The sequence below is a fragment of the Onychostruthus taczanowskii genome, unplaced genomic scaffold (assembly GCF_017590055.1).
Source record: "Onychostruthus taczanowskii isolate IOZ18803 unplaced genomic scaffold, ASM1759005v1 scaffold46, whole genome shotgun sequence".
NCBI lineage: Eukaryota > Metazoa > Chordata > Aves > Passeriformes > Passeridae > Onychostruthus > Onychostruthus taczanowskii.
In genome coordinates, this window is record NW_024502125.1 from 5,262,875 (window position 1) to 5,289,233 (window position 26,359).

The 26,359-nt window shown below is 37.8% G+C and overlaps 2 protein-coding genes and 1 pseudogene across 2 annotated transcripts in view; 2 read left to right on the forward strand and 1 right to left on the reverse strand.

Moving 5' to 3' along the window:
* LHFPL2 (LHFPL tetraspan subfamily member 2) overlaps positions 1-8,611 on the forward strand; it is a 116,223-nt gene extending 107,612 nt beyond the window's left edge. Inside the window, exon 4 of the mRNA XM_041414723.1 lies at positions 8,214-8,611. Within this exon, the coding sequence (XP_041270657.1) occupies positions 8,214-8,470 (257 nt within the window). The 3' untranslated portion in view covers positions 8,471-8,611. The remainder of the gene's footprint in view (positions 1-8,213) is intronic.
* Positions 8,540-11,023, forward strand: LOC121341235 (annotated as a pseudogene).
* Positions 11,024-15,543: 4,520 nt separating this feature from the next.
* The window catches only part of SCAMP1 (secretory carrier membrane protein 1), a 40,352-nt gene continuing 29,536 nt past the window's right edge, over positions 15,544-26,359 (reverse strand). The window contains exons 6-9 of the mRNA XM_041414677.1: positions 24,039-24,198; positions 22,286-22,387; positions 20,365-20,482; positions 15,544-18,774 (exon numbers count right to left, since the gene is read on the reverse strand). Coding sequence (XP_041270611.1) covers positions 18,610-18,774; positions 20,365-20,482; positions 22,286-22,387; positions 24,039-24,198 — 545 coding nt within the window. The 3' untranslated portion in view covers positions 15,544-18,609. The remainder of the gene's footprint in view (positions 18,775-20,364; positions 20,483-22,285; positions 22,388-24,038; positions 24,199-26,359) is intronic.

The window sequence follows — 26,359 nt, forward strand, 5'->3', positions numbered from 1 at the left end:
ACACAAGCTGTGGTAGAAGGGGCATGAGGCTGCTAGAGCTCTTTCATAATTCAGACCATAACAGAAAAGATTACAGTAGTTGCAGCACAGTTTAGGATGTTTGTTTATAGGTGGCATCATGCTGTACAAAGGCATTATTTTGTCTGAGATGAAGACAAACGAGTGAATAAGGAAGCAGGCACCTTGTGAGCTGATGTTGCCTGCTGGCAGCAGAAGCTGTTGAACAGACAGGGAGCCCAAGCAGTAGGAGGGCAAAGCAAGAGTGATTTTGCCCTTGAAGGCAAGGAAGCTTCTTCTTTGTCTTTCTAAAATGCAGAGCATGCATTTTTCAAAAAGCATATTTCCTCTTTGGATTCAGCTCAGAGTTTTTCTTTTCTGATGCCAGAATTCCGAATTCTTGGGGTGGGAAGAAAGAAAAAAGGGAGGGAGAGGGATTTCTGATGTAAATCCTGACAGTCTGAACTGCTTTTGCTGTCTGCAGTATAGTGCTTCCTGTAACCTATATGGCCCAATGCCAGCATGATATCTGATACACACTTGGCTGCTGAAAGTTCAAGCAAAGGGAACTCCTGTCTTGGAATATGCCAGGGAAGGAAAACTAAGTTCAAGTGCTAAATTGCTATTGAGCCTGAGGGAGACCATTAGTAACTTCAAAGAAATAAAATGAAGATTTCAGTGTTTTGTTAGATTCGGTGGTTGACTCATCTCCTGCACTATCAAGGTGGGCACTTGAAAACAGCAGACACACAGCAGATTAAAATGAATTAAAAAATAAACAAAAATTTCAGGTTTTCAGTGATCAAGTTTGGCAGTTGATTATCTTGACAAGCATAAATCTCTTCCAGCAAACAGCGCTTTATGAGAGAGAGACTCCCATGCTACCCACTGAGAAACATTTTACTGTGACACATGTGCAGACTGAGGTCTCTTACTTCTACCAACGTAGGTGAAATGCTGAGCACTTATTTGCACCCCTGCCCTGGGTTCTAGACCTCTGAGCCAAGACAGATGCTGCAATTTTCATATAGAATGCAAACACAAGGAAAACATTTAAACTTAGCTAATGCTGTGTTCTCACTCAAACACAAGAAAAAAAGATGAAAATAGCTCTGTCAAGAAGAGGGACTAACTTTTGCTAAACTTCTGTCTTTGGTGTTCCTGATGTGGTGGTGAGGAAATAAGTGGATTTGAGTTGTGCTTTCTTACCCAGTACAGATGCCCTGCACTATGCTGCTGAATAGCTCATGAAACCACAGGAAATTCTCCCCTTCCTGCATCTCCATTTGCCTTTTCCTAGTTCCTCTGCAGCTCCTCTCCCCCACCCCCAAACTGAAGCTTTGTTTGTACTACGGGATCAGTATTGAGGAAATGTAAGGCCATGAAAAAGGTGACCTGCAGCCCTTTTACCTCTGTTTAAGCTAAGGGAGGTGGTTGTTTTGGCCTCCCTTACTGAGCTATAGTTATATTTCATTCCCTTTCTGCTAATCCAGCATGAGTGATTGGTGGTTTGGAGGCAATGGCACTCCCTGGTTGAATAGCAGTGGGAAAGGTTATGGTGAGTGGTAGGAAATAGATGGGATCTTGTCCTCTGCTTCTTTTAAGAACAGAATATTTAATATGACCTTTCTTCCCTGATTCAGAAGCCTCCTTGAATTTACCACCACAACTGAATTTCTCACTGAGGAGCATTGACTGAGCCTTTTATTGGGTCATCCTAGATTAAAAACACTCAGTGCTTTTTTGGGTTTTAAGGTAAAACGTGAGAGTGGCTGAGCCTGAGCAATGGCCCGATGAGTGGAGAGTCTTTATTTACCTCTGTACTGCTGAAAAAAATGTAAACATTTGTTTTTTCCCCTGTAAGTTGCTTTGTCTTGACTTAATTGCTTGGGTTGACACCACCACGTGGGAGCCCCCAGAGTGTGGTGACTTTACACAGCTGGCAGCCAGCAAAGAGACAGCAGTGTCACTTCAAGGCTTGGGACTGACTTTACTTTGAGTCTACACGTTTTCTTCCCTCCCAACTAATGGGCACTCTCTCCACATACATAAAAATTGTTAAAAACTAATGGTGAATTTACCATCTCCTCTCTTAAAAAAAGCAGTCTGCAGGCTCACACTTCAGAGAAGTCTAAGCAGTAAGATCGTACCAATATAATAAACAACCCCAAAATTCCTAACATTGAACTAATAGACTGAGTTAAATTGTGGCTTTTTTGAGGGGTAGTAAAACATAATGGTTGCGAGTCCCACCAGTAGTCCCCTGCACTGTGTTTCTGTCTCTGTTTCCAGATTGCAACAGCACTAATGTCATCAGAGGTTTACATAGGTTTGGTTATGAATAAGTGTCTACAATTTGCATAATACATGGGAAAAGAAACATGAGATTAGGGACCTTATCCTTTCCTCAGCTTGGGGAAGGCAGTGATTAGGGAAATATTTTTTCTTATGGTATGTGCATACCCTTGTAGTACCCTGAGACAATTCTATACATGTGAGCAGTCACCTGCAGTGATTGAAGGTATGAAGGTGTGCGCTTGCCTCAGAGCACTGTCTGCTGGCAACCCTCCCCCTCTCAACAGCCATGCTTCCAACATGCCCCAAAACACATCTGGCTGTGTTAACCTGCACCAACTTTGGTGTCCTGGTAGCATTTTTAAAGCATTGATCTTCATAATACTGTGAATTTTTCTTTTGTTTCTCATGCAGCATTTATGAGTGGGCCAGAGGCCATTTCCAAGACACTAGGGCATGCAAAGTCTCCCCTTTCTTTCTGGACAAAGACTTACTTGCCTCTGGTCAGCTGCTTGCATTTGGTGGGTCTGGCAGCCATCCAGGGGGCTGAAGAGCAACTTTAGAGGCAAGTCTGAGGCCCTGTGCTGTGGGCACTATAAGCAATGCTCCATTCAGCATCTCACACTTTTCCTATAGCCAGTGTGGAGTGCCAGAAACACCGTGTCAGCAGGCCTGAGCCCATCTCTTGAGCTCTCATCTGATTAAAATGGTATTAGTGAATCACTTCACAGGCTGAAGGTGTCTGTTGTGCAGCTGCCAAGTCCCTTCACCTGTCTGTCAGGGGGCAAAGTGACCAAAGCGCATGAGTGGATGAGTGGTAACCTGGTAGCATCCCTGCTGGGTTTGTCAGGAAAAATTTCCATATGGGAGAACCTTCTTGGCTGAAGCTACACTAGTATATTTGTGCAGGTATTTAACATATGAAATGTTCAGGTAGCATATCGACACATGGAAAAGTGACCAAAAAAGGCAGGGTGCCTGGCTGATGCAGTGTCCCTGGACTGATTCTTAATACCCTGTGGTTTTGCAGAGGGTTAAAACAATCAGGATCAGTGCCACTGGGGATGCAGCCCACCTGTGCTGCACTGCAAAGCTAGTCCCTCCCTGCTTTTACCCTTTTACCCTTTTTCTTTTCCTCTCTTAAAATATTGCTGCTCAGTTGTGCAGCTCCATAGGAGCCCGTTGCAGTGCCACCTCATTGATCATAGCTGCTTAATTTCCTGTTTCTTCAGCACTATTTAAAAGCTTTTTTCACTATTTTGCTAGGAAATGAGTAGATAGTTTCAGGCTTTGCAATGGAAAGTGGTTTTGTTAGTATATGCTCTTGTTTAATATGGCACAACAGCAGCTGCACAGGAGACTGTCAGAACTAAACAGCATGCCTTCATCTGGCTAAACAAGCCTCTGCCCTACCTCCTGTCCCAAGGGCTGCTTCCAAGGAAGAAGAAAGGTTTTACTCAGATCTGAACCCCAGCTCATAATGTGACATAAAAATGCCCACAGTGAAAGGCTGGTCTGTTGGTTTTCCACAATGTTGACCTGGCGGCATTGCTGCAGTGTACAAAAACCAGGAGGAGCCTGGTGCAGCTGCAGGCCTTTAAAAGGGGAAGTTCTTGGTGCAGAAATACAAAAAGTCTTCTCCTATAGGAAAAGCATTAATCAACTGTCTTCTGAAATATTTTTGCACAGTGATTCAGTTTTCTATATTGATATTGATGTTCTCAGTGTGCTAAGGTTTTGCTTTGGTGTTTTAGGAGAAAGGAGTTGCTTTTACACCATTTAAGTAAAGAATGCCTGATGTTTAATAAGCTGTTGTAATCAGGAGATACGTAGTAATCGAATAGTAACATTAAAATCTAAATCTCACAAAAACATCTTTTCAAAAGCAAGTAATTAGGGCCTGATAATAAAAGGTTATATGGTGAAATTTCCTTCAGTGAAAGATGTAAAAATGTTCTCTGCTGACAGAACTTACACCGAAGAGTTATAGGTGAGGTCTCTGAATTACCCTGAAAGTAATTTGAATAGTTCTCTGTTGTCATTCCTAGGCATATGGCAACATTGTGTGACATTCATACCTCTGTTTTGAGGATTCCTCAGAGAAGAGGTAACTGAGAACTGGCAACAACTAACAAAAAGGAAATTTTGAAAAAGAATCATACTGATTTCAAGAAGTGGGATTGTGCTACTTAAAAAGTAGGAACAGCAGTATGTGTACAGCAGAAGCTGCAGTTTCAGCAGTGCAGCTGTGCCCAGAGAGGCAGTTAAATCTAGGACAGCGCAAGCATGAACTCTGTGGATGTGCCTGTAGATGAGCACAGTGGAAAACAGCTTGTAATATTTTCAGAGTGAATTTCTTCCTCCCAGCAGGGTGAACAAACAGCAATAATTCCACAGGTAGGTTGGCTGTGAATTAAAAATAATTTCTTGTACAGCAGCACAAAGAACTGAAGACGTTTATTGTAGAAAACTTGTTCAGACAGAGCACACAATTTTTATTCTCTGTTCTTTTTCTTGAGTACTGGCTTCTCTTCAAAGACACAGGGACAAACAAAAACTGATTTATTAAGGAAAAAACTTCCATAATTAATATTTACTGTCCTCCTGCTGGATATGTCTCAAGGCAAACTGTCAACAGAAGATAGTTTTTTTCTCCTTGTTCCTTTGCATCCATGTTTCCAGGAATAGAGTGGGTGGTTCTTTTTGAGGGGTGTCTGGCTGCGAGTAATTGAACAGTTAATTGCTTTGCTTTGCTGTCTGCTGTTTCAAGCTGTTTAGGCAATGGTTTGCACTATTAGTGTGTGGTGGAGCATCATCTGCCTGTTTTGTTCAGCTGTAGGAGTCATTGAGATGGGCTCTGCGGCTGTCTCTTCTGAGATACTGGGTGGCAGGAAGCAAAGCTGCTCTTCAATTGAACACTCCTTTCTGGGATGATGGGGAGAGGCAGGAAGGGAGCTGCACAGCTCAGCCATTGCTCTGGATGTGGGAGCTTAGAGCTGAATATGTGATGAGGGGCCTGTGCCTCTCCCCTTGCTGTTAGCATGAACCAAAGAGTGCCTTTCTCCTGTGGGTATTTTGAATAGTCTTAATGGAATTGACATCTTTATTTACTTTTCCTGTCAAGCAGGAACCAGTTATTAATGAAATAAGAAATTGTGATAAATATTACAGACAGTGCTAAGATGCTCATGAAACACTTTCTGTCTGCACTGAAATGGAGAAGTAGGAAGGAGGTTCGGTAGTGAAAATACTACTTTTTTTTTGTTTCATTATGCTGGTCCAGTATAGGAGTTACAAAGTTAGCTGTCTGAAATCAGGTACGCACTCTGACTGTCTTCAAATCCATTGTTAAGGCTTTCCTCCATATTTTGTTTCCATCTGTGAGAAAATAGATGAAGTTTATCAAATTGTGGCTTTTTATAGTATTTATTATATTTATATATCCAGGAATTTTCTGTACTTTTGAAAAAAAAGGTCTAAGTCAGTAAAGTCCTGATGACTACATTTGGCAGCTGTGCTGTGCCTTTTGAGAGCCTGAGTTTTGGATAATGGCTTTTCAGCTTGGGGCATATATTCCATGAACCAGTAGCTTTTAGGAGTTGCCCAGTGCTCTAGTTTTGACAAAAAGTGATGGATGTGTCTTCTTGGTCCTGTTTGTGACACTGAGCCATAAGCTGGGTTTGCTGTTAAACACGGGCTGTCTAGGTTTGTGAGTGATGGAGTGGTAAACTTTTAAAAAGTTTTTAAACTTCTGTGTTGGCAGCAGCTATGCTGGCATTTCAGATCCAGCTTCTTAATTCAGTGATGGCGATTTTTACCTACCAAAGGGCTTGTGATTGTTAGAGAGAGCAGCAACTGGCCCATACCAGTGTGCAGTCAGAAAGATACACAGCGTGATCATACTGGTTGTGCAGAACAGGAAACTAGTGATGAATAGGGGAGAAGGAACTGCTGGTGTTTAGTCTGAAATGGCTGTAGGGCTCAGCAGGATGAATGCACAGCTTATCCAGGTCTGTCCAAGATAAAGCAATACTTTATACTTAATGTATTTGGCCAACCAGCCAGGAAACACTGCATAAAATTTGTCACTGGTTCTTAAATGTAAGCAGTGATGAAATCCCTCCACAGAGAACGGATATCACTCACTAATGGATTTTGCCGCCCCAAAGAGTAATGACATTTAGGTCATTCATGCCCATGGTGTTGTGTCATCATTAGAAAAACGCTGGAGGAAGGACTTTCTTTTGTGAAATGTCTGGCATTCACAGACATTAATTTTAGACAGTTGGATGATGGTTTTTGCATTTTGTGTAAATTAACTGCTTACTAGCTAGGACCCACATTTTCATTGTTGATGAGGAAAATGTCATGCCAAAATGGCCAAATTTCTTTGAATGAACAAATAAGGAATGCTTAACATACTGTAGAGAAGTCTAACTGCTAGTCTAACTGAATGGAAGAAGATGAAAACAAGTCTTTAAACCTGTTCTTTGTAATCTCTTGGTCACAGGAAAAAAAAAAAAGACTGGCTTTAGTGCACAACTTTTAGCCTACTTCTAGATGGTGACAGCACTTCTAGCAGCTGTTTTCATCAGCATACCAGGTTAAATAAAGGCCTCTAAAGTGCAGGAAAAGTAAATCAGAAATATTTATGTGGTCTGGAAAGCTATATTAATTTTCTGGATAAACTGACTGTATTTAAACAAAAACTGTTTTTCATTATTTTCCTTTTAAGTAAATTTTTAAGGTAAACAGAAAGAAAATTTTGATACTGTGAGCTATTCTTATGTTTAGCTCCTTCTTACATTCCTTGTAGAAAGGAGGTATGTGTTTAATGCATTGTGATTTTTTTTAGTGCCCATGAAAAAGCACTGTAGCCACTAGCATATCAGACATTAAGATTAATCTCCTTTCTGTGTGCAAAGACACGTGTGCAGGGACACTAATGTGACTTTCAATTTCCTTAATGAAGCCCCTCACTGCTTAGATGGTCTTCATAGAGAAACCTGTGCATACGAGAGAAAATCACATGGGCAGAACAACTAGTCTGGGCTTTTCACTTCCAGCCTGAGGCACACCGGACTGTTGGGGGTGTTTAGCAAGATGGGGAGTTGAGGCCTTTGCCCCTGCCATCACTGGGAAAGTGCTTTCCTTCTGAAGTCAACTGTTTGGAGCATCCCAGGGTTACCTATGCACTGGCTATGGATACTTGGATCTGTTTGTTTGAGGCTGACTCCAGAATCCCTCTGTTATGAGAGCAGCTTAGTGAACTGGCAGTATTATCTTTCTACTATATCCTAATGTGGCCAAAAAAAGTAGAACTGGAACTGGTTTTTTTTGTGATTTGGGGTCTTTTTTTTGGGGTTTGTTTTGTTTTGTTTTGGGGTAGGGTTTTGTTTGTTGTTGGTTTTTGTTTGTTTGGTTTTTTCCAGGCAAGAAAATCAATGTAGGCAAAATCCAGAGGAAAACAGGCAAACGTTTATGGTGAATGGCTAAATAAAGCTAAATGAGGGCTAGCTAAATACAAAATCAAAAGTAGATGCAAATATTCCTACATTTTTGAGAAGTGCAAGCATAAGCAGTAGGTGGAGATGCTTGAATATTTTGCATGCTCTGTATTTGTGGCAATAATGTGTGAGAGGAAAGGAGGAGTACAGAGATTAAAGTAAGGAATTAGGCCATTATCATAAAAAATAACCCTTTCACAACATAAATCACAGGGTAGCTTCAAGTTTAGTTGGAAGACTGCATGGCATATACTAGGGAACAATCAGTAAAGGAAGATTGGATGGATGAGATGGCAGTTTTCTCCTAATCTTGGTAAATTATGAGTATTAGTGACCATAATAACAATTACTAGATGTGCTGCATTTGGTGTTAGACTGATTGTTTGTAAAACTTCTTTCTGTTTTTACTTCTAGGGCTCTTCCTTATCTTAGGCTTGATACTTTACCCTGCAGGTTGGGGATGCCAGAAGGCGATAAGCTATTGTGGACCTTATGCTTCTGCTTACAAACTAGGAGACTGCTCCTTGGGCTGGGCTTTCTACACAGCTATCGGCGGCACTGTTCTGACGTTCATCTGTGCAGTCTTCTCGGCGCAAGCTGAAATAGCCACATCCAGTGACAAAGTGCAAGAAGAAATAGAAGAAGGAAAAAACCTTATCTGCCTCCTTTAACTCCAGTGGGGAAAAATACCAGCACCTGGATCTTTGTCTGCTTTCCATTGACTGGGCAAGCAGATCCATTTACCTGTTTTTACCATTTGTGTCATTGAGCCCCATGCATTCCAACCCTGAACTACTGAAAGGGTCTTTCTTCTTTGCTGGGCAATGAGGATCAGAGAAATGATCCCAAGAAAGCAGAATGTAAATACTTGGGGATATTTTTAGTTTCATTCTGTGATCAGGACACAGTGATATTAATCCGACTGGGGATGTGAGTAATCACATGTATATAACAGGAATGTTGTTAAAACTGAAAAATTCTGATTGATCGGATTGCCTAACCCACCTTGGTCACTTTGAAGAATTTGCGTTTAAAATAATAAAAGCCAGCACATTTTTTTTTTTTTAAGCAAAAGAGAAGCCTATTTTAATGAGGCTTTGTTTCCAAGGGCTCCCCTCACTGGTGAATATTTCTTTACCATCACCTGGTTTGGTACCATTTTCATGGAGGTGCTTTTTGGTAGTGAATTTCCTAGAAGTACAGTGCCTTCTTGGATATTAACTCTGTGTTGGAGAGAGCAAACCTGACATTTACACCAATCTTAAGTCATTTAGAAAGTCAAGTCCTTACCAGGTTTCTCTCTCTTGAAACTTAAGAGCACAAGGTGTGTGCAACTTATTACTTAGCAGGTAAATATTGTTTCCACTGACTAGACAGAGAAGATGTTCTTAGACTGGCTCTCACCTGATTCAGATAAAACTGAAATATTTCTACAGCCTTTATTAAAACTTCTGATATCCCAAGCAGACAACAGCTCCCCACAGTACCAGCCTTATCTGGGCTGCAACCTCTCCTACAACTGTGGATTCCACATTGTAATTCAACGTTGTACTTTTTCTCTCGTCAGTGAAACTTCATTCCCAGTCTACAGATCAGTCTGTCTCATGACCCAGACGCACATGAGTCTTTAGGAAATTTAAATTTTTCAGGAAGCCTTTACAAATTCTATGTGGCTGGAAAGATTTTTTTCCTTTTTTTTGTGTGTATAGTAGTAGACCTTTTTCCAACTAAATCTGCAGAAGTTAAACAGACATTGCCACAAATACCATTTTTTTCTCAAAGCCAGCTCATTGTGTTATTTGTAGTGTTGCCTCACTTACTAGAACTACTTCTGATACGAAGTTTGTAAGGTATTTTAACAAAGGAATGATGCAACTGTGCCATAGGAGCATTGGGGATAACTGATCTGAGTAGTTCTAATTAAATACTAGGTGAATTTTAAATTCCTTTTCTTATTTCTTGGTAGTTTAACATCATCTAGTGACAGTATTGCTTCACTATTACACAGAGCAGAGATTCTTGGTTTTGCCTGGTCAGTCCCTTAAAATGTGCCATTAGTTATTAAAAAATGGTTGTTACTGTCCAGGAAGGCAGCTGCTCTCAAGGCACTGCTGATGTGCTTCACAAGACAAGAGCTGTTCAGCAGTCCTGCCGGCGGGCCCGGGCAGCCTGGAGGATTGGTGAGCATTGGAGCTGGGGTCCCCTTCCAGCGCCGGCTGCCCACCACAGTGACAGAGCAGCTCCTGTGCCTCTGTGCCCATGGCACCTGCCACCTGTGCGCTGGACAGATACACAGGTGACCTCTGAGACGCACTGCAACAAGGTCAACTTCTGCCTGTATTCAAAAAGGGATTTTTTTAACCTAGCCTCTTCTTGCATTCACCTGCTCCTGCAACCCACATCCACCATCAACTACTTTAAAACAGGGAACTCACTGTTCTTTTAAATATTGAATTTAAATCCCCTCCAAAAGTTACGGTCTGGGACCAACTGCCTGGACAAATCAAGATTTTAATAAAGCAAAATTACCAGCATGAAGTGGTGCTTGAGGGTGAAAATCAGAACCCACACACCCTGTCCACACCTGTGTGTCTCGCTGGCTTTGCCCCATACACATCCCCCACACCTGAAGGACATGCACTGGGCTTGTCCTGGGGTCCAGCAAGGCTTCCTCCAGGCATACCTCCTGAGCCCCTTCTGGAGCATGCGCTGAACCTGGGCCACCAGCTCAGCTCTGCCCTGCCCTCCAGGGCCCTGCAGTTGGGAAAGAGGGGGTACGCACTTGTATGAGTACCATATAAACCAGCTAAAAATTAATTACTAAGCAGATGTACAGTTTTAGCTTCCTTAGGTGGGTAGCAATCCAAAGTCCAGGTCACCACTGCCAACAAGTCTTGACACAGTATTAGGGTGAAAAATGCTGCACTGGCTTAAGCACTTGATTAGCCAGAATCAGGTCAGGTTAGTCCTTAAAAAGGTCGAGAGAGCATACTCTGCTCTGGTTGAGAAGTAAACAATGAACAACCTTCATTCATGTTACTAGCTGACCTCTGCTGTGATATACATGATGCTTAAAAAAAACTCAATAGTACATTTTGTTTGGGCTTGATTTTTTAAAGAGATTTTCAGTGGCACATTTTGCTTTTGTTTGCATTCGTAACCAAGGAGAACCAGCTTTTCTGCTTGTTGCTGATATATTATCAGCTTGCTCTGCAACAGCATAATTAACTAACTTGCAAGAATATCCATGTTCATCACATAGTACAGACAGAAGACAGGCTGGGAAGAAATACAGAGGAGAAATAATCAGAATTTCTTTTCTCAGGGTTCTGTTTTACTAGCAAGTGATAAGGTGGTATATATAGGGATTTTTTTTTCCTGGATGAGGTTTTCAGGTGCAGGGTGCACTCATTAAATTTCACAGCTGTATAAATTGCTCCTGAAGTTCACCTCAGCAGTAGCTTTCAAAGGCACTCTGGGAAAGAAAAAAGCAAAATCAGCTTAAAGCTAATTTAATTGATTTCATGAGGGGGCTGTAGAGTGTAACTGCTTCTTAATGTACATGCACTGCATAGGATCTAGAGGAATTTGCTGTGGATTCTTTAAAACCTGTGTGCCAATTAGTTCAGTTTAACTTTGTTTTGTGGTATTGAAGATTTCTTCAAACATCTGTGGTTTCATCAACTTCTTAAAACTTATATTCAATAAAGTGCCATAGACCTTTTTTTTAATTGTAGCATATTTAAATATATATATATTATATATATATACACAGACTTGTGTGAGATGTGCAATACAAGGAGTGGGTTTTGGGGGGGGGGGTTTGGTTATTTTATTGGTTTTTTTTTTTTTTTTTTTTTTTTGTTTTTTTTTTTTTTTTTTTTTTTTTTTTTTTTTTTTTTTTTTTTTTAAAGTTTTTGCTTTTAAACAAGTGATGGGAAAAGGGACTTCCCAGGGAAGAAGTGGCTGGAGTTTGGTGGTGTGGATATAGCGCAACGCAATAAAATCACTGATGTTGAAGATGAATACAACAGTAGTAATAGCAGCTTGAAGATTTAACAAAAATATCTTCTAGATTGATTTGAATTACTCAGAATACACACACTTCCAGTGTGAAGCTGTGTCCACCTCTTGTCATTAACACTCAAAAAGCTCAGCAAGGTTTCTTAGTGTGCTTTATTTGTAATGTGGCACTGCAAAAAACATTGCTACTGAGCTCTTTCTGGGTTGTCTATATCACCTTTGTATCTATTTTACTCAATAAAGTTCTCTGGATTCTGAGATATATTTTTTTTTTCAGCCAAATAATTTCCATTTTGCATTGTTATCCACCCCCCCCCCCCCCCCCCCCCCCCCCCCCCCCGCACTGGAGTTTCCCACATCCTAGTGGTAAATGGAGAGGAGTTCAGGCCTTCCTTGAAAGCCATGGGCACTGGTGCCTGCACCTCAAGGAAAGGGCAGAGTCCAACAAAAGCAGAGCATGGCAGCAATGCATACACAGCTCCTCGGTACAGGAAGAGTGGCTGCAGCAATCCAGCTACAGTAGGTTTTGAGCCATGGTTTATTTGTGGTACTGTTTTTCTGTTCTTGACTCACCACTATGTACAACTGTTAGCATGAATGATGTACCTAATGTCTTCTTTTTAATCTAAATTTCAATTAAATGTGAGTATTTAAACTTCTAACAGGAGTCTGACTACCTTAATACAAGCATATTGGACAAGTTGAGCCAAGCTGCGCTTTGACTGTAGCTTTAATAGCATTTAAGATCCCAATCCAATGATGTATTTCAGATTCCCATCTGACTTAAACAGTTATTACTACTTACTGATCAGAAGTATGTGATCTGAAATTGTAACTTTGTGTTATATAATACAGTTGCATTAAAGAGACTTTCCAATTGAATATAGCTCTGACAAAATGTGTTTCATTTTGCAACTAAAGCACTGCATTTCCTTTTTCATGAAAAAGGGTAGTAACAGTTGTAAAACAAATATTGCTTCATCATACACGCATTTTAAAAATGGTGTTTGCCACAGTGTTTTAGCTTTCAGCTATGACGTGACAAACACAAGAGGAAGGTTACAAAGCCAGCCTACAGCAGAAACAGGAACAAGGCTTTCCGTAGTTTAAAGAAAAGTCAGCGTGTCACTTATTTGTCAGTCGCAATGGTCCACTTCCATTAAATTTATATATAATTATTAATGTATAGTTTAATTACACTTCCAACAGTTCCTAAACTTCAGAGAAGTAGCTCTTAGTTACAAATTGGAACATCTAGTAACCTATAGTCCAGAAGTTAGGGGATAGATGCCACTGAATGCACCACTACCATCAATTTATGAATTTCAAAGCACTTATTCTCCAAATATAAAACACTGCTTGAAGAAATTAGTAAGTACTGATTTGAACAGCTAAAAGTATTACCTTCCTTTTTCAGTAAAGTTAATGGAGTTGGCAGTAGCACAGAGTTCGAGTCTCCAGTTGTGTGTATTACACATTTCTTGTAACTTGTTCTCCAAGCTCCATCTGGGTTTAGAATAGTGGAGCAATGAAAAAATGGATGTCTATTATCAGTGTTAAGAGTGACAGGAATATGAAGATGTTGTCTTGTTCTGCAATTCACTGAAAGCTTTTTTTCAAACAAATGCCTTTTATTTGGAATATCTTCATATCAGCAAAATTCTGAGAGTGTAGGACTCAATATCTGTAACTGGCTTAAGGTATCACTCAGATGTGGTGGAATCAGTAACTTGGTCTGACCAAGGTAAAAGAGAAAGAATGCCAGATTTAATCACGTAGGTCTTAGGCTGGAGTCAATGATCTCAGGAGTGTTTAGGTCTTTTCCATCCTGTAACTGATTCTGTAATTCTGTATTCTGACTACTTCCAGTTGTTGTCTTACCTTGGACAAAAAGTGTCACCCCACTGCCCAATCCAGGATATGCATTTTTTCTTTCAAAACATCATGCGCTCCTCTAAAAAGAACATCAAGCATTCTTCTAAAAAAATACAGGCACAGCAAAGGCAACACTTCTGCACTGAAAAACAGCAAACATGCTCTGGCATGTGTGCAATGACTACAGCTCAGACATACACAATTGTTTAATTAGGCTATAAACATGATAAAATCTACTAGCAGCATTGTCAGCTGGAGCAGTGGCAGAGCAGCTGATGCCACAGAGGCACCAGTGGTCAGAGGCAGCTGTTCTGTACAGTGGTCTGGGCTCCAGCCAGTGTTGCTGTACAGGGTCACAGAGCAGAAAAGCTGAGTGCAGGGTGACAAGTGACTGAGGCCAGCCTATCTTCCAGGCCTGCACCAGCCATGTTCTTACTAATACAGCCTCAAACTTTATTAATAAAAATCAGTCCCAAATACTTCCCATCTCTCCAGCTGCACGTTTCCCTTCTTCAATCATGGATATAAAGAAGTAAAACTTGGTATTCTCAATGCTGTAACCAGGAGCTTCTCTGTATTGAGGTATTTTCCTTCACGTCTCAGTGTAATGTAACAGGAACATGAAGGAGCATTCACCAAAAGCAGGACAGTATGCTTATTTTTACATACGTATATACACTTATTAGTCAACGGGAAGCTCCAAGTGTATTGAGAGACTGTATTGAAACCACAACTGTTCAATGTAATCACTTTCATCCAACAAAAAGCATTATTTTACTTGAGCAGTACACACTTCCATTAAACTGCTGGAATCTTTTTTTTTTTCCAGAACAAAATGTATGGCAGCATGAGCCACAAGTTACACATCCTTATGCCTTTTCTCTTTTCCCCTCAGTATCATGTGATGCCATACCTAGTTTAATTCTTGTATAAAATTTCACTGACTTTTGCTGCTGAGCTAGATCTGCACTACTGCCTTTGTCAATCTTCCTGATTTTTATAGTTATGAAAATAAAAGCTACTTGCAGACATAAAATTAATTTGTAGAAAAAAAAGTACAAACTAATTCACACATGTTTTAATGTTATTGAGTCAAACCTAATTAATTATTCGACTTACTGTGCTGTACTATGGATTAATAACCAGAATGTTCTAGGTGTGTGGCAGAAGTATCTTCCCAGAATTATCACTGAGTATTTTTAATTACAGTTCTCTTAACCCATGCTTTTCTCTCAATGTGTGCATGCTTTTCCAACTCCATGCTTACAACTTCTTGAGGAAAGTAACCTGAGCAAACCAGAGGAATTATGTCACATGAACAGCACTAAGATTGTGTAATAATTCTAAACATAAAACATGACTGGATCATATGGCACAACCATGCTTACATTTACAAGAAAGTACAAAATCTCTTCCTTCAGTCTGCTGAAGGAAGAGGTTTTGCCATCTGTAAATTACAAAGATCAAGTGGATGAAGAGTTTCAATACTCACTGATGCATGCATGCGACACTGTCTTCAAAAACACACGTCTGTCATTTCCCAAAATAATCCTGACCGTACCTCAGAACACTGTTCACTGTATCATTGCATGAATATGCATCATGCATTTGCAAACTTACCTACATCACAGTCGTCTTGATGAAGTCATTCAGCCCTTCAGAGGAAACCCAGCAGTAAGATGAGTACTAGACAGCAGGTGCTGTAAGTGACATTACATGAAAAAAAAAAAAACAACAGATTGTGCTAGTGACTAAAAAAAAAAAAAAAAAAAAGCAGGACAGCAGTGACACAGAAATGTTGATTCACTGGCAGAAATTAGGAAAATAAATACCACCAAAGCAAAGCTTTTTTCAGCAACTTCATTTTACTTTCAATAATGTTTTAAGAGTCACTTAATACCTGTAGAATTCAATTCAGTCATGACAGAGCATGTTTAATTTTAACCCTTGTGAGTTTACAGCACAAGAAGGTAAGTTGCAAGTATTTTAACAATTTTCTTCGTAACAGTTGAGTAGACTAACTCTCTTTAACCAGACTTATTGATACTGGACTTTTTGCTTCACCATTTCAGCAGAAACACAGCATCTATATACAGAATTATAAAAAGCAAGTCAGACTTTTACATAGATCATCGTCCCTGCACATCACCCTGACTGTTAGAAGAAAAATCCCCATTATTGGTCAAAACTATACAGAGAGAACACCTAGGAAAAAAGTCTTTTTTTAGTCTATGACACTGTGTTAATACAATAAATATACAAAACTTCTGAACTACCCAGACATGCAACAGAAGGACAGAAGAAGTGCATTTGTACAGAACCATGACATTCACTAGGATGGTGGAACATTGTTAGTAATTTACAAAATATACAAACATCCTCAGGTAAATAAAAACAACTCCTAAATTACAAATCAAAGACTACTGACATTCCAGTGTTTAAACTTCATACCTTGTACTCTGTTTGTCACAATACTACAAAAAGACAACTCAAGTGGGTGCCATACTCTGATTAATAAGAGATGGTAAAATTTAATTTTTGTTAGGTACAAAACATTTTTAACAAATTTCAGCCTTCTGTGGTCAAAGCTAAACAAACTTTTCCCTCCCTTTTGGGCTGCAAATTATCACAGATTTCTGGTTTAAAGTATTCACATGTGACACAACCCTGAATTTCACTCAGAAGGCTTAAATCTGTACATTCAACCCATGATATTACAAATCAACAATTCTTACACACAGAACATTCCATATGTTTTCTCAAAGAACCTTCAAACATTTGAGAAAAAAATCTACCTGTCAAATTCAGGTTTAATTCCTAATGTGTTTGGTGGTTTTTCCCAGTAATCTATGCTATTGTGCAATCTTCAGTTAAATTGTAAAGATGATGTCCCTAGGATTCCAATCCAAGAGATACCAAAAGAATTCACTAAATTTACACTTAAAAGTAATCCATAGCAGAGTTCATAGATACAACCCTCAAGGTAAGTTTAAAATATGAAAAGAACAATCTTGATATATAGCTTCCACAATGATGGTTCCCCAATCTCAGCAGAAAACAGTGACTTTCACCTGGAAAGCTTTAAAAACATTCCACGCAAATTTACGTTCAATGTTATCATGTCCACTATTATGACATTTTAACAGCCTTGTTAGATAGAATATTTAAGCATGTATATTAATTAATGTGAACTTCAGCATAGGTGAAACTATGACGTTTTCTCAAATTCAAGTGTGATTCAAATAAATTAGTAAATGAAAGGAGACTAATGGGAGAATTCATGCTAACAGTATATTACTGATTCAAGGATTAAGCTAGGGGAGTATTTTTTTAAATGAGCTTCTGTTATTATGAATACAGTGCATTGAAACAGAATACAGTGTATTGAATTAGGTCCACTTTCAGAATGTGGAGGGGCCTCAGAACTTTATGCTGTGTTATGATTAACACAGCATAAGAGCTGAATTAATTTCAACCATGGTGTGTATTTACACAAGTTGTGGGATATCATCTTCCCATTTTCTGGAAGAGTTTGAAAAACTGTATAAGTATTGTATGTAAGTCTCATGAGGCAATCCAAAAATGTAAGGTCTTCAAAGCAGAGAAACTCATACTATACCAAGTCCTGACGATATTATATTCTAGAATATTGTGATGGTATATACCATTATGGGTTGTTAGTTTCACAGCATCAATCTAACCTCTTAGGCCTCCAATTCAATGACTTAAAATTTAACTTTATTAAAGATAAACATCTCTCCCTTTGCCGAATCAAAATTGTTTAAAAGCTTTTTTTTTTCCTGTAGCTTAAATGACATCACAGAGATGGCTGAGTTAATACAAAAATTCATTCAAGTATCCATCAAATGCCATTGCTTCAAGAGCCTGGTTTTAGATAATATTCCTGTTAGAAATTAAATACTGTATATATAGTGTTTTGGACAGGCAGTAAACAGAGTGACTGTCTGGGATAGAGATTTAGTACCACTGTTAAACATAAGTCTATACTTGAAAAAAAACTCACAACAAAAACTAACCAAAAAATCCCAAATAAAACAAAAATACCACTGCACATAGAAGAGGGACAGGGGATATGTGAATACTAAAGTTAAAAATAGCAAATATATAATCATTTAGCTCTGTGATTGAAATCACCGTTAACTTCCTTAAACTGAACTATTCTATTACAGACAATGTTTATCCCCCATAGTAATTTTTCACAGGTAGAGAATACTCCATGGAAATATCTACAAACAAATGCTATAAAGTGGCACAGGTAAATTCTGGACCAAAACACTACTTAAACAAAATCAGGTAACTCAAGAGTATTCATGCAAACTTACAGGTTTATATCAAAAGACTTACTTAATAAAAGAAAACAAAACCAAACAAGAATGCCTGACTTGTATTTGACCCCCAGCAGCTGCTGAAAGTGCAAAAACAGTAGTCAAACATAACAATATTTCTCAGTCACTTCTTACTGACCACTTATTACCCCACTTCTTATGGTAGAAATAGGGAAATCAGTTCTTGCAAAGAAAAATAATTAATCCAAACTGCTTTCCTGAATTAAAAATACTGGAGTGAATTGCTAAAAAACCTTCCAGATTCTTACTACATTGATTTGATCATTATATACTACAGTTCATTCTCAGGCCAATTGTTGAAATTATTTATCCTCCATAAACTATATAAAGCCTTACATTGCAGAATTCAACACGTTAAAGAAGAGGGAAAATGGTTTTCTTTTTAAAATAAATAAATTTCTAATAAAATAAACCAACCATTTCCCATTTAACCCATGCACAGCTGCAGTAGAAACAGACATGCTGTGTGAATTTTGATCTAGGCATTTAGGGAATACAGTAAGTGACTGGAAAATAAAGAACAGCTGAAGAGAACCAGGGTTTTTCTACATCCGGTTGCCCTTGAAGGCGTTCTGAGCTGCACTGGTGGCCGCTGTCGAGGCGGCGTTGGCCGCAGCAGTTTGTACAGTTTTGTTGGACATCACTCCGGTGGCAAACTCCTGCTGCGCTTTCTCAAAGCTCGCGCCAGTCGTGCGGTACAGCCCGTGCACCTGCGGAGAGGAAAAGCACTGAGAAAATGGTGCCGCACTTCCCATTCCTTAGCAGACCAACAGCAAAGTCTCAGTGCAAAACAGAGTCATGAGGTGGGGAAATGTGATTTGTTCATGTGTTTGAGCGAATCCAGAGATGAGAACATGGAATTTTTTCCCACAAACTTCTGAATTTTTCATTGTCCTGTTGCACACACAATTTGACTGTGGGGGATACCTGTAATTATCTGCAAGTTCAGAGGGGTCTCATCATGTTCACTAAAATGTGTGATGTATATTTGGTGAATTTTTCTCTATAACAATATTTAGATACATTTTATTTACTCTGGTTACAGTTGATTGATTACTCTGATTGAATATTAAAAATTTCAAAATATCCTTATAACACAGTTACACATTTGCAGAACTAGTGTGATGACCAACAGGTCTGCATAAAAACCATAGGAATAAACAATATGACTTACAAACATTCTTAACAATATGGCATATAACAAAATAAAAACCAATAAAACCAGACAAAAAAATCTAATTAACTAATTAACTTCCAATTATCTGAGTATTACAATTCAAATGCTATTTTTCACTCAGTTAAGTCACAAAAAGGTTGTTAAATAATACTACGAAGACATTTTCATTCCAGTACAGCAGGAAAATTAACTTAACTTTTTTCTCTGTTATAAACAGAGTGACTATTTCTCATCCATAAAGATAAACTAAGTTATATATGAATATGCAGATTTTTTGAAAGACTCTAGATGCACACAGTAAGAAAAGTGTAAAAAAATATTCCACCATACTTTTTTCTTCCTTGTTTCTTCTCATCTACAGAGTATTTCTATGAAGACAAGAAAGGACATCTCCAGGCACACACTTACAATTTCTAGTTTACTGTGAACAGGTCAAAAGAATTTATGCATATGTAAAATGTTTAAACCTAACTCTAACTGAGGTTGAATTACTGGAATCCAGCCAGCATGTCATCATCAGAATTCTCAGTTACATTTATCTCAATGACTTACTAGTGCATCAGTATCTATACTTAGATCTTCTGGGTGGAAATTCACCGGAAGTAACCATAGAGAAAGAGTTTATTTCCCTGAGTTTTCATGCTCCTGCATCATTAGCTGGCAGTAAAATATTAAAAAACAGAGACAGAGAAATAAAAATCCTATTCTGAGGTGCTGAGCATTTCTCCCATCTATTGATTTTAATGGGAATGATTTTGGTAAGAGCTGTAATTTAGCAATCGTTTCAGTCACACTTCTCTGCGCCTGATGGACAACATGGCATGTACAGCTACAGTCACAGTGTCCAGTGCTTTCACCTACTCCTTTGTGGTGGGGTCACCTCTCAGGTTCTCTAATTCAGAGCTATCATTCCCCATCTGCAGAATATACCTGCATTGTATAAACACCATTTTGTAACTCCACAACAGTATAAGCAAAATTGTACTAATGTTAATAGGCAAGGCTCACCTTGAAGAATATAATTTAATCCCCACTACTTTGTGAAAGAGTACCTCTCCTAAGACAGAAAGCAAAATCCAAATCAAACGCAGGAAACAAAAGAGGGGATCAATATGTAACTTACCTTTTTAAACATAACTAGTGAGATAACAGCAGATGCTGTGAAAAGTGCAGCTATGATTATCATCATAATGCCAACAGGAATACTCTTATTAAGTCCAGTAAGAGATGAAATCCACCCACTGAAGGAAGGAGAAATAACAAATTTTACTAGTACAGCATATGAACAATTTAATCAAAGATAGCCTCACCAAAGAAAATTTCATCACCTCCTGGTTCTGAACCATTTTGAGTATTTTTTAAGAAAAATCATGGGAATTTTACATAAGCATATTCTGGTTCTATGATATGCTTTTAAAGTTTAATTTCCATTTTTTTGCAGAAAATGCAGTGAAACTGTATGAAAATTTGTTGTAAATATTATTCCATGAGCAAAATCATGGAAAAATTAGAGAGCTGTTTCTCAGCTTCTTGAGATTTGTCTGTTATACTGTTATTTCAGACTGATTCGAGACTACATGAATTCATAGATGAGAAAATATATATATCCCTAAATATCCCTAAAAAGATAGTTTCTAACTTCTATAAATATAGAACAGAATACCACACATACACAGCTTCTTTGTGAAGACTCATTTAATTGTATCCACACAGTGATGCTTTCTCAACTGAGGTTAATATAATTTTTTTAAATAGAAAGCATCAGATGAACTAGTAGAAAAAAACTGCTATATAAGTATCTACTTCAAGTATTTCCCCATTGTTCAAAACTGAGACACCAACAGACACCAGCAGTTTCAGACCTGAAAACTAAAAAAAGCAGGTTGCCTTATGAACAAAACCCATGCATTAAGATGAATAAGATTTTTCCACGTTATAAAAAAAACCAGGAAAAAATTATATAAATCCAAACCTTAAAACTTTCCCCTACCTGCTTCACACTGCTTTGATATTGGCTGTACCCCACTGTAATCTACCACGAAACCCCAAAATGTGAACTGTAATTAGGATTTTCTGATTATCTGGCTACTTTCAGTACTCCTTCCCTAAGTATGCTTAAAAGCACACTTCCCAGACTTGGATGAATAAGCAATAGAGGATTCCAAAGAGAAAAAAAGCAGGCTCTTTCCTTACACAACAATTCCAAAGCAATACTGTTTTGTCTGCCTTGCATATATTTCAAGGTTTGCATCAAAAAGCACTGATAGAGGGAAGTGTCATTACCCAGCTACAGCACTGCCACTCATGACTCTTCATCTTACCTGCTAGCTACTACAACCTTGCTTTTAGTTAATTCCTTTATATTTCAAGGACAGTGACTGATTCCACATAGTTTCTCCTTGTAAAATCTAAATATTAGACCTCAAAGACTCAAATAAAAGATAATACACATACAAGTCTCATGTAAAAGCTTATATATTTGCAAATATTTAAAAGAAAGATCAACTTATTGCAGAATATGGATGTGACTCAAACAAATGTACTTTTCAAATAATATCCAAGATATACCACTATATTCACCCAAATGCCTTGTTAAATCGTTCTATAAATTTTAGCCATAGATTTCTCAATAAGTAGCAAGTATATAAATATAACTAGAAATACCTAATAATATAAAAAATATGCAAACAATGTATTATTGATGTCTAAATTTTTGCTTTCCTTTAAATACAGAATGAGTAATAACTCCTTACCCCACCAAAATAGAGGAAGTAGTGTATGAAAAAGTTCAAGGTGGTTCAAATTGAAAGATAAAATTTTGACCTGCCTAGTAACAGAAGTATACCTCACATTCTTTGGATACATTTCACCCACTTCTCCTAGTCAAGAGTACTCCACATATGATTTCTTTTGAGAGTTAAATGTAACATTCTAGTGAACACAAGTTTAGTCATTTGAAAACATAGACGGTAATGCAGTTGTTACTTCAAGTAAGAGTGTTTGTCCTAGACACAGTACAACACTATGGCAAACAGAGTACTCACCAGTTTCCCCATCTTTGAAATCCTGCAGCTTGAAGAACATGTACAGCAAACTGACAGATATATACAAAGAAGAACACAAAGAACCTGAATGAACTGTCACTCCTGAAAGAGGTGGGGAAAAAAGATTAAAGCAGCCAGAAAATTCATTATTTTTATTCACATTCTGTAATAACAATCTAACTTTTTACTGCATTAACTAGACAAAAAGTACTTTCATTTATTAAGTGACCTGAAGTATCGGCAATTCTGTGGTTTTTTAGAGTGTTTGTTTACAAGAGCTGCTCTTTCTTCTTTAATATAGTGATTTTGCCACCTGCATCTCTAAGAAAGGTGAGAATAGTTCTGTTCAGCCAAGAGCAGGGCCCTTCAACTAACCATTTAAGTTTGCTCCACTTTCAGAGTGAAGTTCACAGTGATGGCAAGATGGGAAGAGAATATTTAACTTGTGAAAGGAAATAAGATCTCATATGAAATTACTGAAATACATGGCACACCACAATACTGAAGCAGCTGTTATTTTAAAGTAAAATGTACAAAATACATTTCCTGGTTAAATTACTAAAATGCCAGCCTTACAAAGACTGAAAATAAAAAACAGCTAAATATAAACGTACAACCAAAATTTCAATGAAGACTCAATTTACTACTGTCAAAACTACTGACCATATGATATGCTTCCTACTAGAGTTCTTAAAGTAGAAATCATTTAGTTAAGTCACAAAAGCAGATTTTGTCCTTAACAGCTCTTCCTGCAGAAGGGAGTTTGTAATTTCTATACAACCAGTTCAGTTTAATAACTATTGCATTTTCAGCTGAGCAACTGAATTAAAGTTGAACATGCAAGCAGAGTTCTCCTTCCTCAACCAAGCAATTTTCTCTAAGAAATTCTATGGATTTACTAGACAAGAAATACAAGTTAAACTATATGATTCCTCGAAGATTTGTGGGTATAGCAATACCTCCTTGGTTAGCAAAAAGAAACACTTCCTGTAGTCTAAGTGTTACAGTTAATTGCAACTTGTAGCCATCAATCTTTTAACACAAGAATAAGGATATTTTAAAGGAGAACATTCTGAATCACTTTAATGTAAAAAAAAACAACCCAAAACTTCAGGAGTACAGGACCTGAAATCTCTACATGCTGATCTTCACTAAGAAAAAGTTTAACTTTGCTTGCAAACACAACATTCTGTTTTTAATCACATACCTTATGCTTCTGAAGTTTGCAAAGATTTCTAAGACTAGGAAAAATGCTAGTTGTTTAATATATACCTGCTCTACTAATTCTTAAGAATCGCAGGCTATTTCAATTACAGTTACTCTAGGTGTCTATCACTTAAAAATACAAGATTTTAAGAGTAGCTACTTCTGAAGTTCATTCAGGAAGCAAAAAAAAAAAGACACTATTAACTACTAATCTGCTCAAATTTTTGGTGTGTAGAAACAGAGATGTAATGAGAGAGAATGTTCTTTGCAACTGTTACCAGCCCTTATTAACTTCCATAAAGATAAGGATTTCTGACAAATACTTTGTCTGTAGTAAAAACAGTAAATATTTTAAAGGATATTCCATGATATTACTAATTACTGGCATCTGTATTTCAAATTCAACAACTGGATTAATGGCAAACATACTCTTTGTTTCTAATGAAAGCACTTTAAAGGATTATCATCATAATAGTCAAGCAAATTCTGGAATGTTAATGCATTTTGACAAGTTTTTAAATATCCTAAGTCAAGCTGAAGTTGTTACCTGAAAGCTCCATAAAGTGGTCTGTACCAGCAGACAAAAGAACAAGGGGTAAAAAGCAAGAACCAGAGAATACTCAATCCAAAATCAACCCCTCGTGTAGCATCAACGTAAAACCAGGCCAGACATCCAAAGATATTAAGAAACAGTGTCACTGTATGGACTGTAGAAGCAAAAGCAAAATAGTCTTAATTAAGTTATGTTTAAACAATACATTCTTACAACTGCTAAAGTTATACCTGAACTTTTTAAACACTTTAAACATTTAAAGTAAACCACATTTTAAACAAAACATCAGCATGCTGACAATACCAATACCATCTCAAGACCTTCTGTAATGAATTGATTTTTATAGTTTTCTAAATTTTAGGTAAACTCTGTATTCACAAGTGAGAGCACTCAACATGAAAATTCAAGTACCACCAGGTACCTGGCAATGGAAAATATCTTGTCATAAAAATAAAACACTTTCAAACATTAAATTAAGAAAAAAGAGGTTTCTACAGCTGCAATAATTGATTTTTTTCTACAGTAATAACTGAATACAAGTATTTATGAGCCCATTAAACATTTTTGAGAGAAAGCTTAAAAATGACAAAGTGCATCACAAAATAGACACTGTACACATTCAAATTTGAAAACAAAAATTTCCCAAATAGTCTTTAAACAGAAAGCTCTTTGTCTTCCATATAATAGAACAAAAACTCCACGTACTAAGAATATTCTTCAGTAAAACAAGTCTGCAAGAAGCTGTTCTAGATGTTTTAATGCATTTTGTATATTCAAATATTTCTTAGAACACTGGTCTTTCTAAGAACATCTGCCTTTTTGGTGGTTTATTGTTAGCTCAATACTATAATTTTCTCATTGGCAGACCTTGTTACACAGTAACTATTCAATTTCCACTACAGAAAATGCGTTTGCATTATGATTTCACATTTTATTTCAATTAAGTTTACTTCTTAGATCAGAATAAGGCACTATTAAGAAACATTACAACTCCTATATTCATGCTATCTGGCACAGAAGTTAGTTCTGCTAGACTTAAAAGATGAACATGAATTTTTCTCCTTGTTCAGCAATAACCAGTGATTCAGGAAGGATTTTGCTGCCTCAGAGAACAATTTCTTGTGGATCAGGATAAAGCAGGGTAGTTATAACTGCACAAACTGCTCCTGACAGCAATGATTTTTCTTTTATTTTAGTTCAGAGCAACACTTTAGTCATTCTCCTGGACAGCAAGGTTAATAGAATAGGCAAGATACTAAGGATTCTGAAAAAGAGAATCCTAAATCTCTTTGTTGTTGTCTTAATTCAACACAGTGGGAAAAAGCTCTTAAAAGCAAGATGCACAGATCTTTGCATGGAAGACTGATGAAACTGAAAACACTTCCTCAGATAAATCTTATTTTCCTGTAACTGTTGCCAGAATCAAAACACTTTGTTCATTAAAATAAAAGGCAGTTATTGCACCTACATATCTTAGCACTGCCCCAAGGGGTAGGCAAAACAACCCCTTTCTGAATTCATGTGTTTATGCCTCACAAAGCAAAAAAAGTGATACAAATCCCAGTTCCTACCTTCCTTTGGTAAGTACAAGAAAGGGGTATTCTCTCTTTTTCTACTCAATACTGGAACTCATGGACACCCCCATGTTACTAGAAACATTCAAATTCTGGTGGAGACTGAACTTCCAAAATTACTTGCTTTTAATAACTGCAATTATGGTAACAGGACAAGTTTTAAAAGAGTACCATCAGTGCAGAAAAGGGTGAATGATCACACCCACTACTGATACTAAAACCAGCAACACAGGGGTCTGCTTCACTACTGTAACAGAGTGTCAGCTGTGCAAAACAGGAGCTAGCAAGCTATAGAGGAAGACAGCAGACTTGACTGACAATTCTCACTTGACTGTGCCTGTCCTTCACTCTGCCTGCTTACTGCAAGATACAGAGAATCCTTTGAGCCAACACCTTCACTAAGGGATGTAGGCAAGCTCAAGCTCTTATATGAACAGACATGTGTTTGTAGGTTCAGGGTAACAGTTAAAAAAAACCTTCCACCTACTTGTCTCAGCAAATTAAACCATAATACAACCTATTAGAAAATAATGGCCACTTGGGGGCTGAAATCACGTAGGTCTCCATCCGAAGTCTGCAACACAGAATTTCTGTATGACAGCTTCACAGCTCTAACAATGTAGTACTCTGTGTGATTGAAGAAAGCCTTCTCCTAGTTTCTGTGTGGAAGCAGCTCAAGTTGAAAAAAAAGGTGTTCATCCCAGAATAAGAGTCAAGAATGGGAAAATACATTAGTTTAAT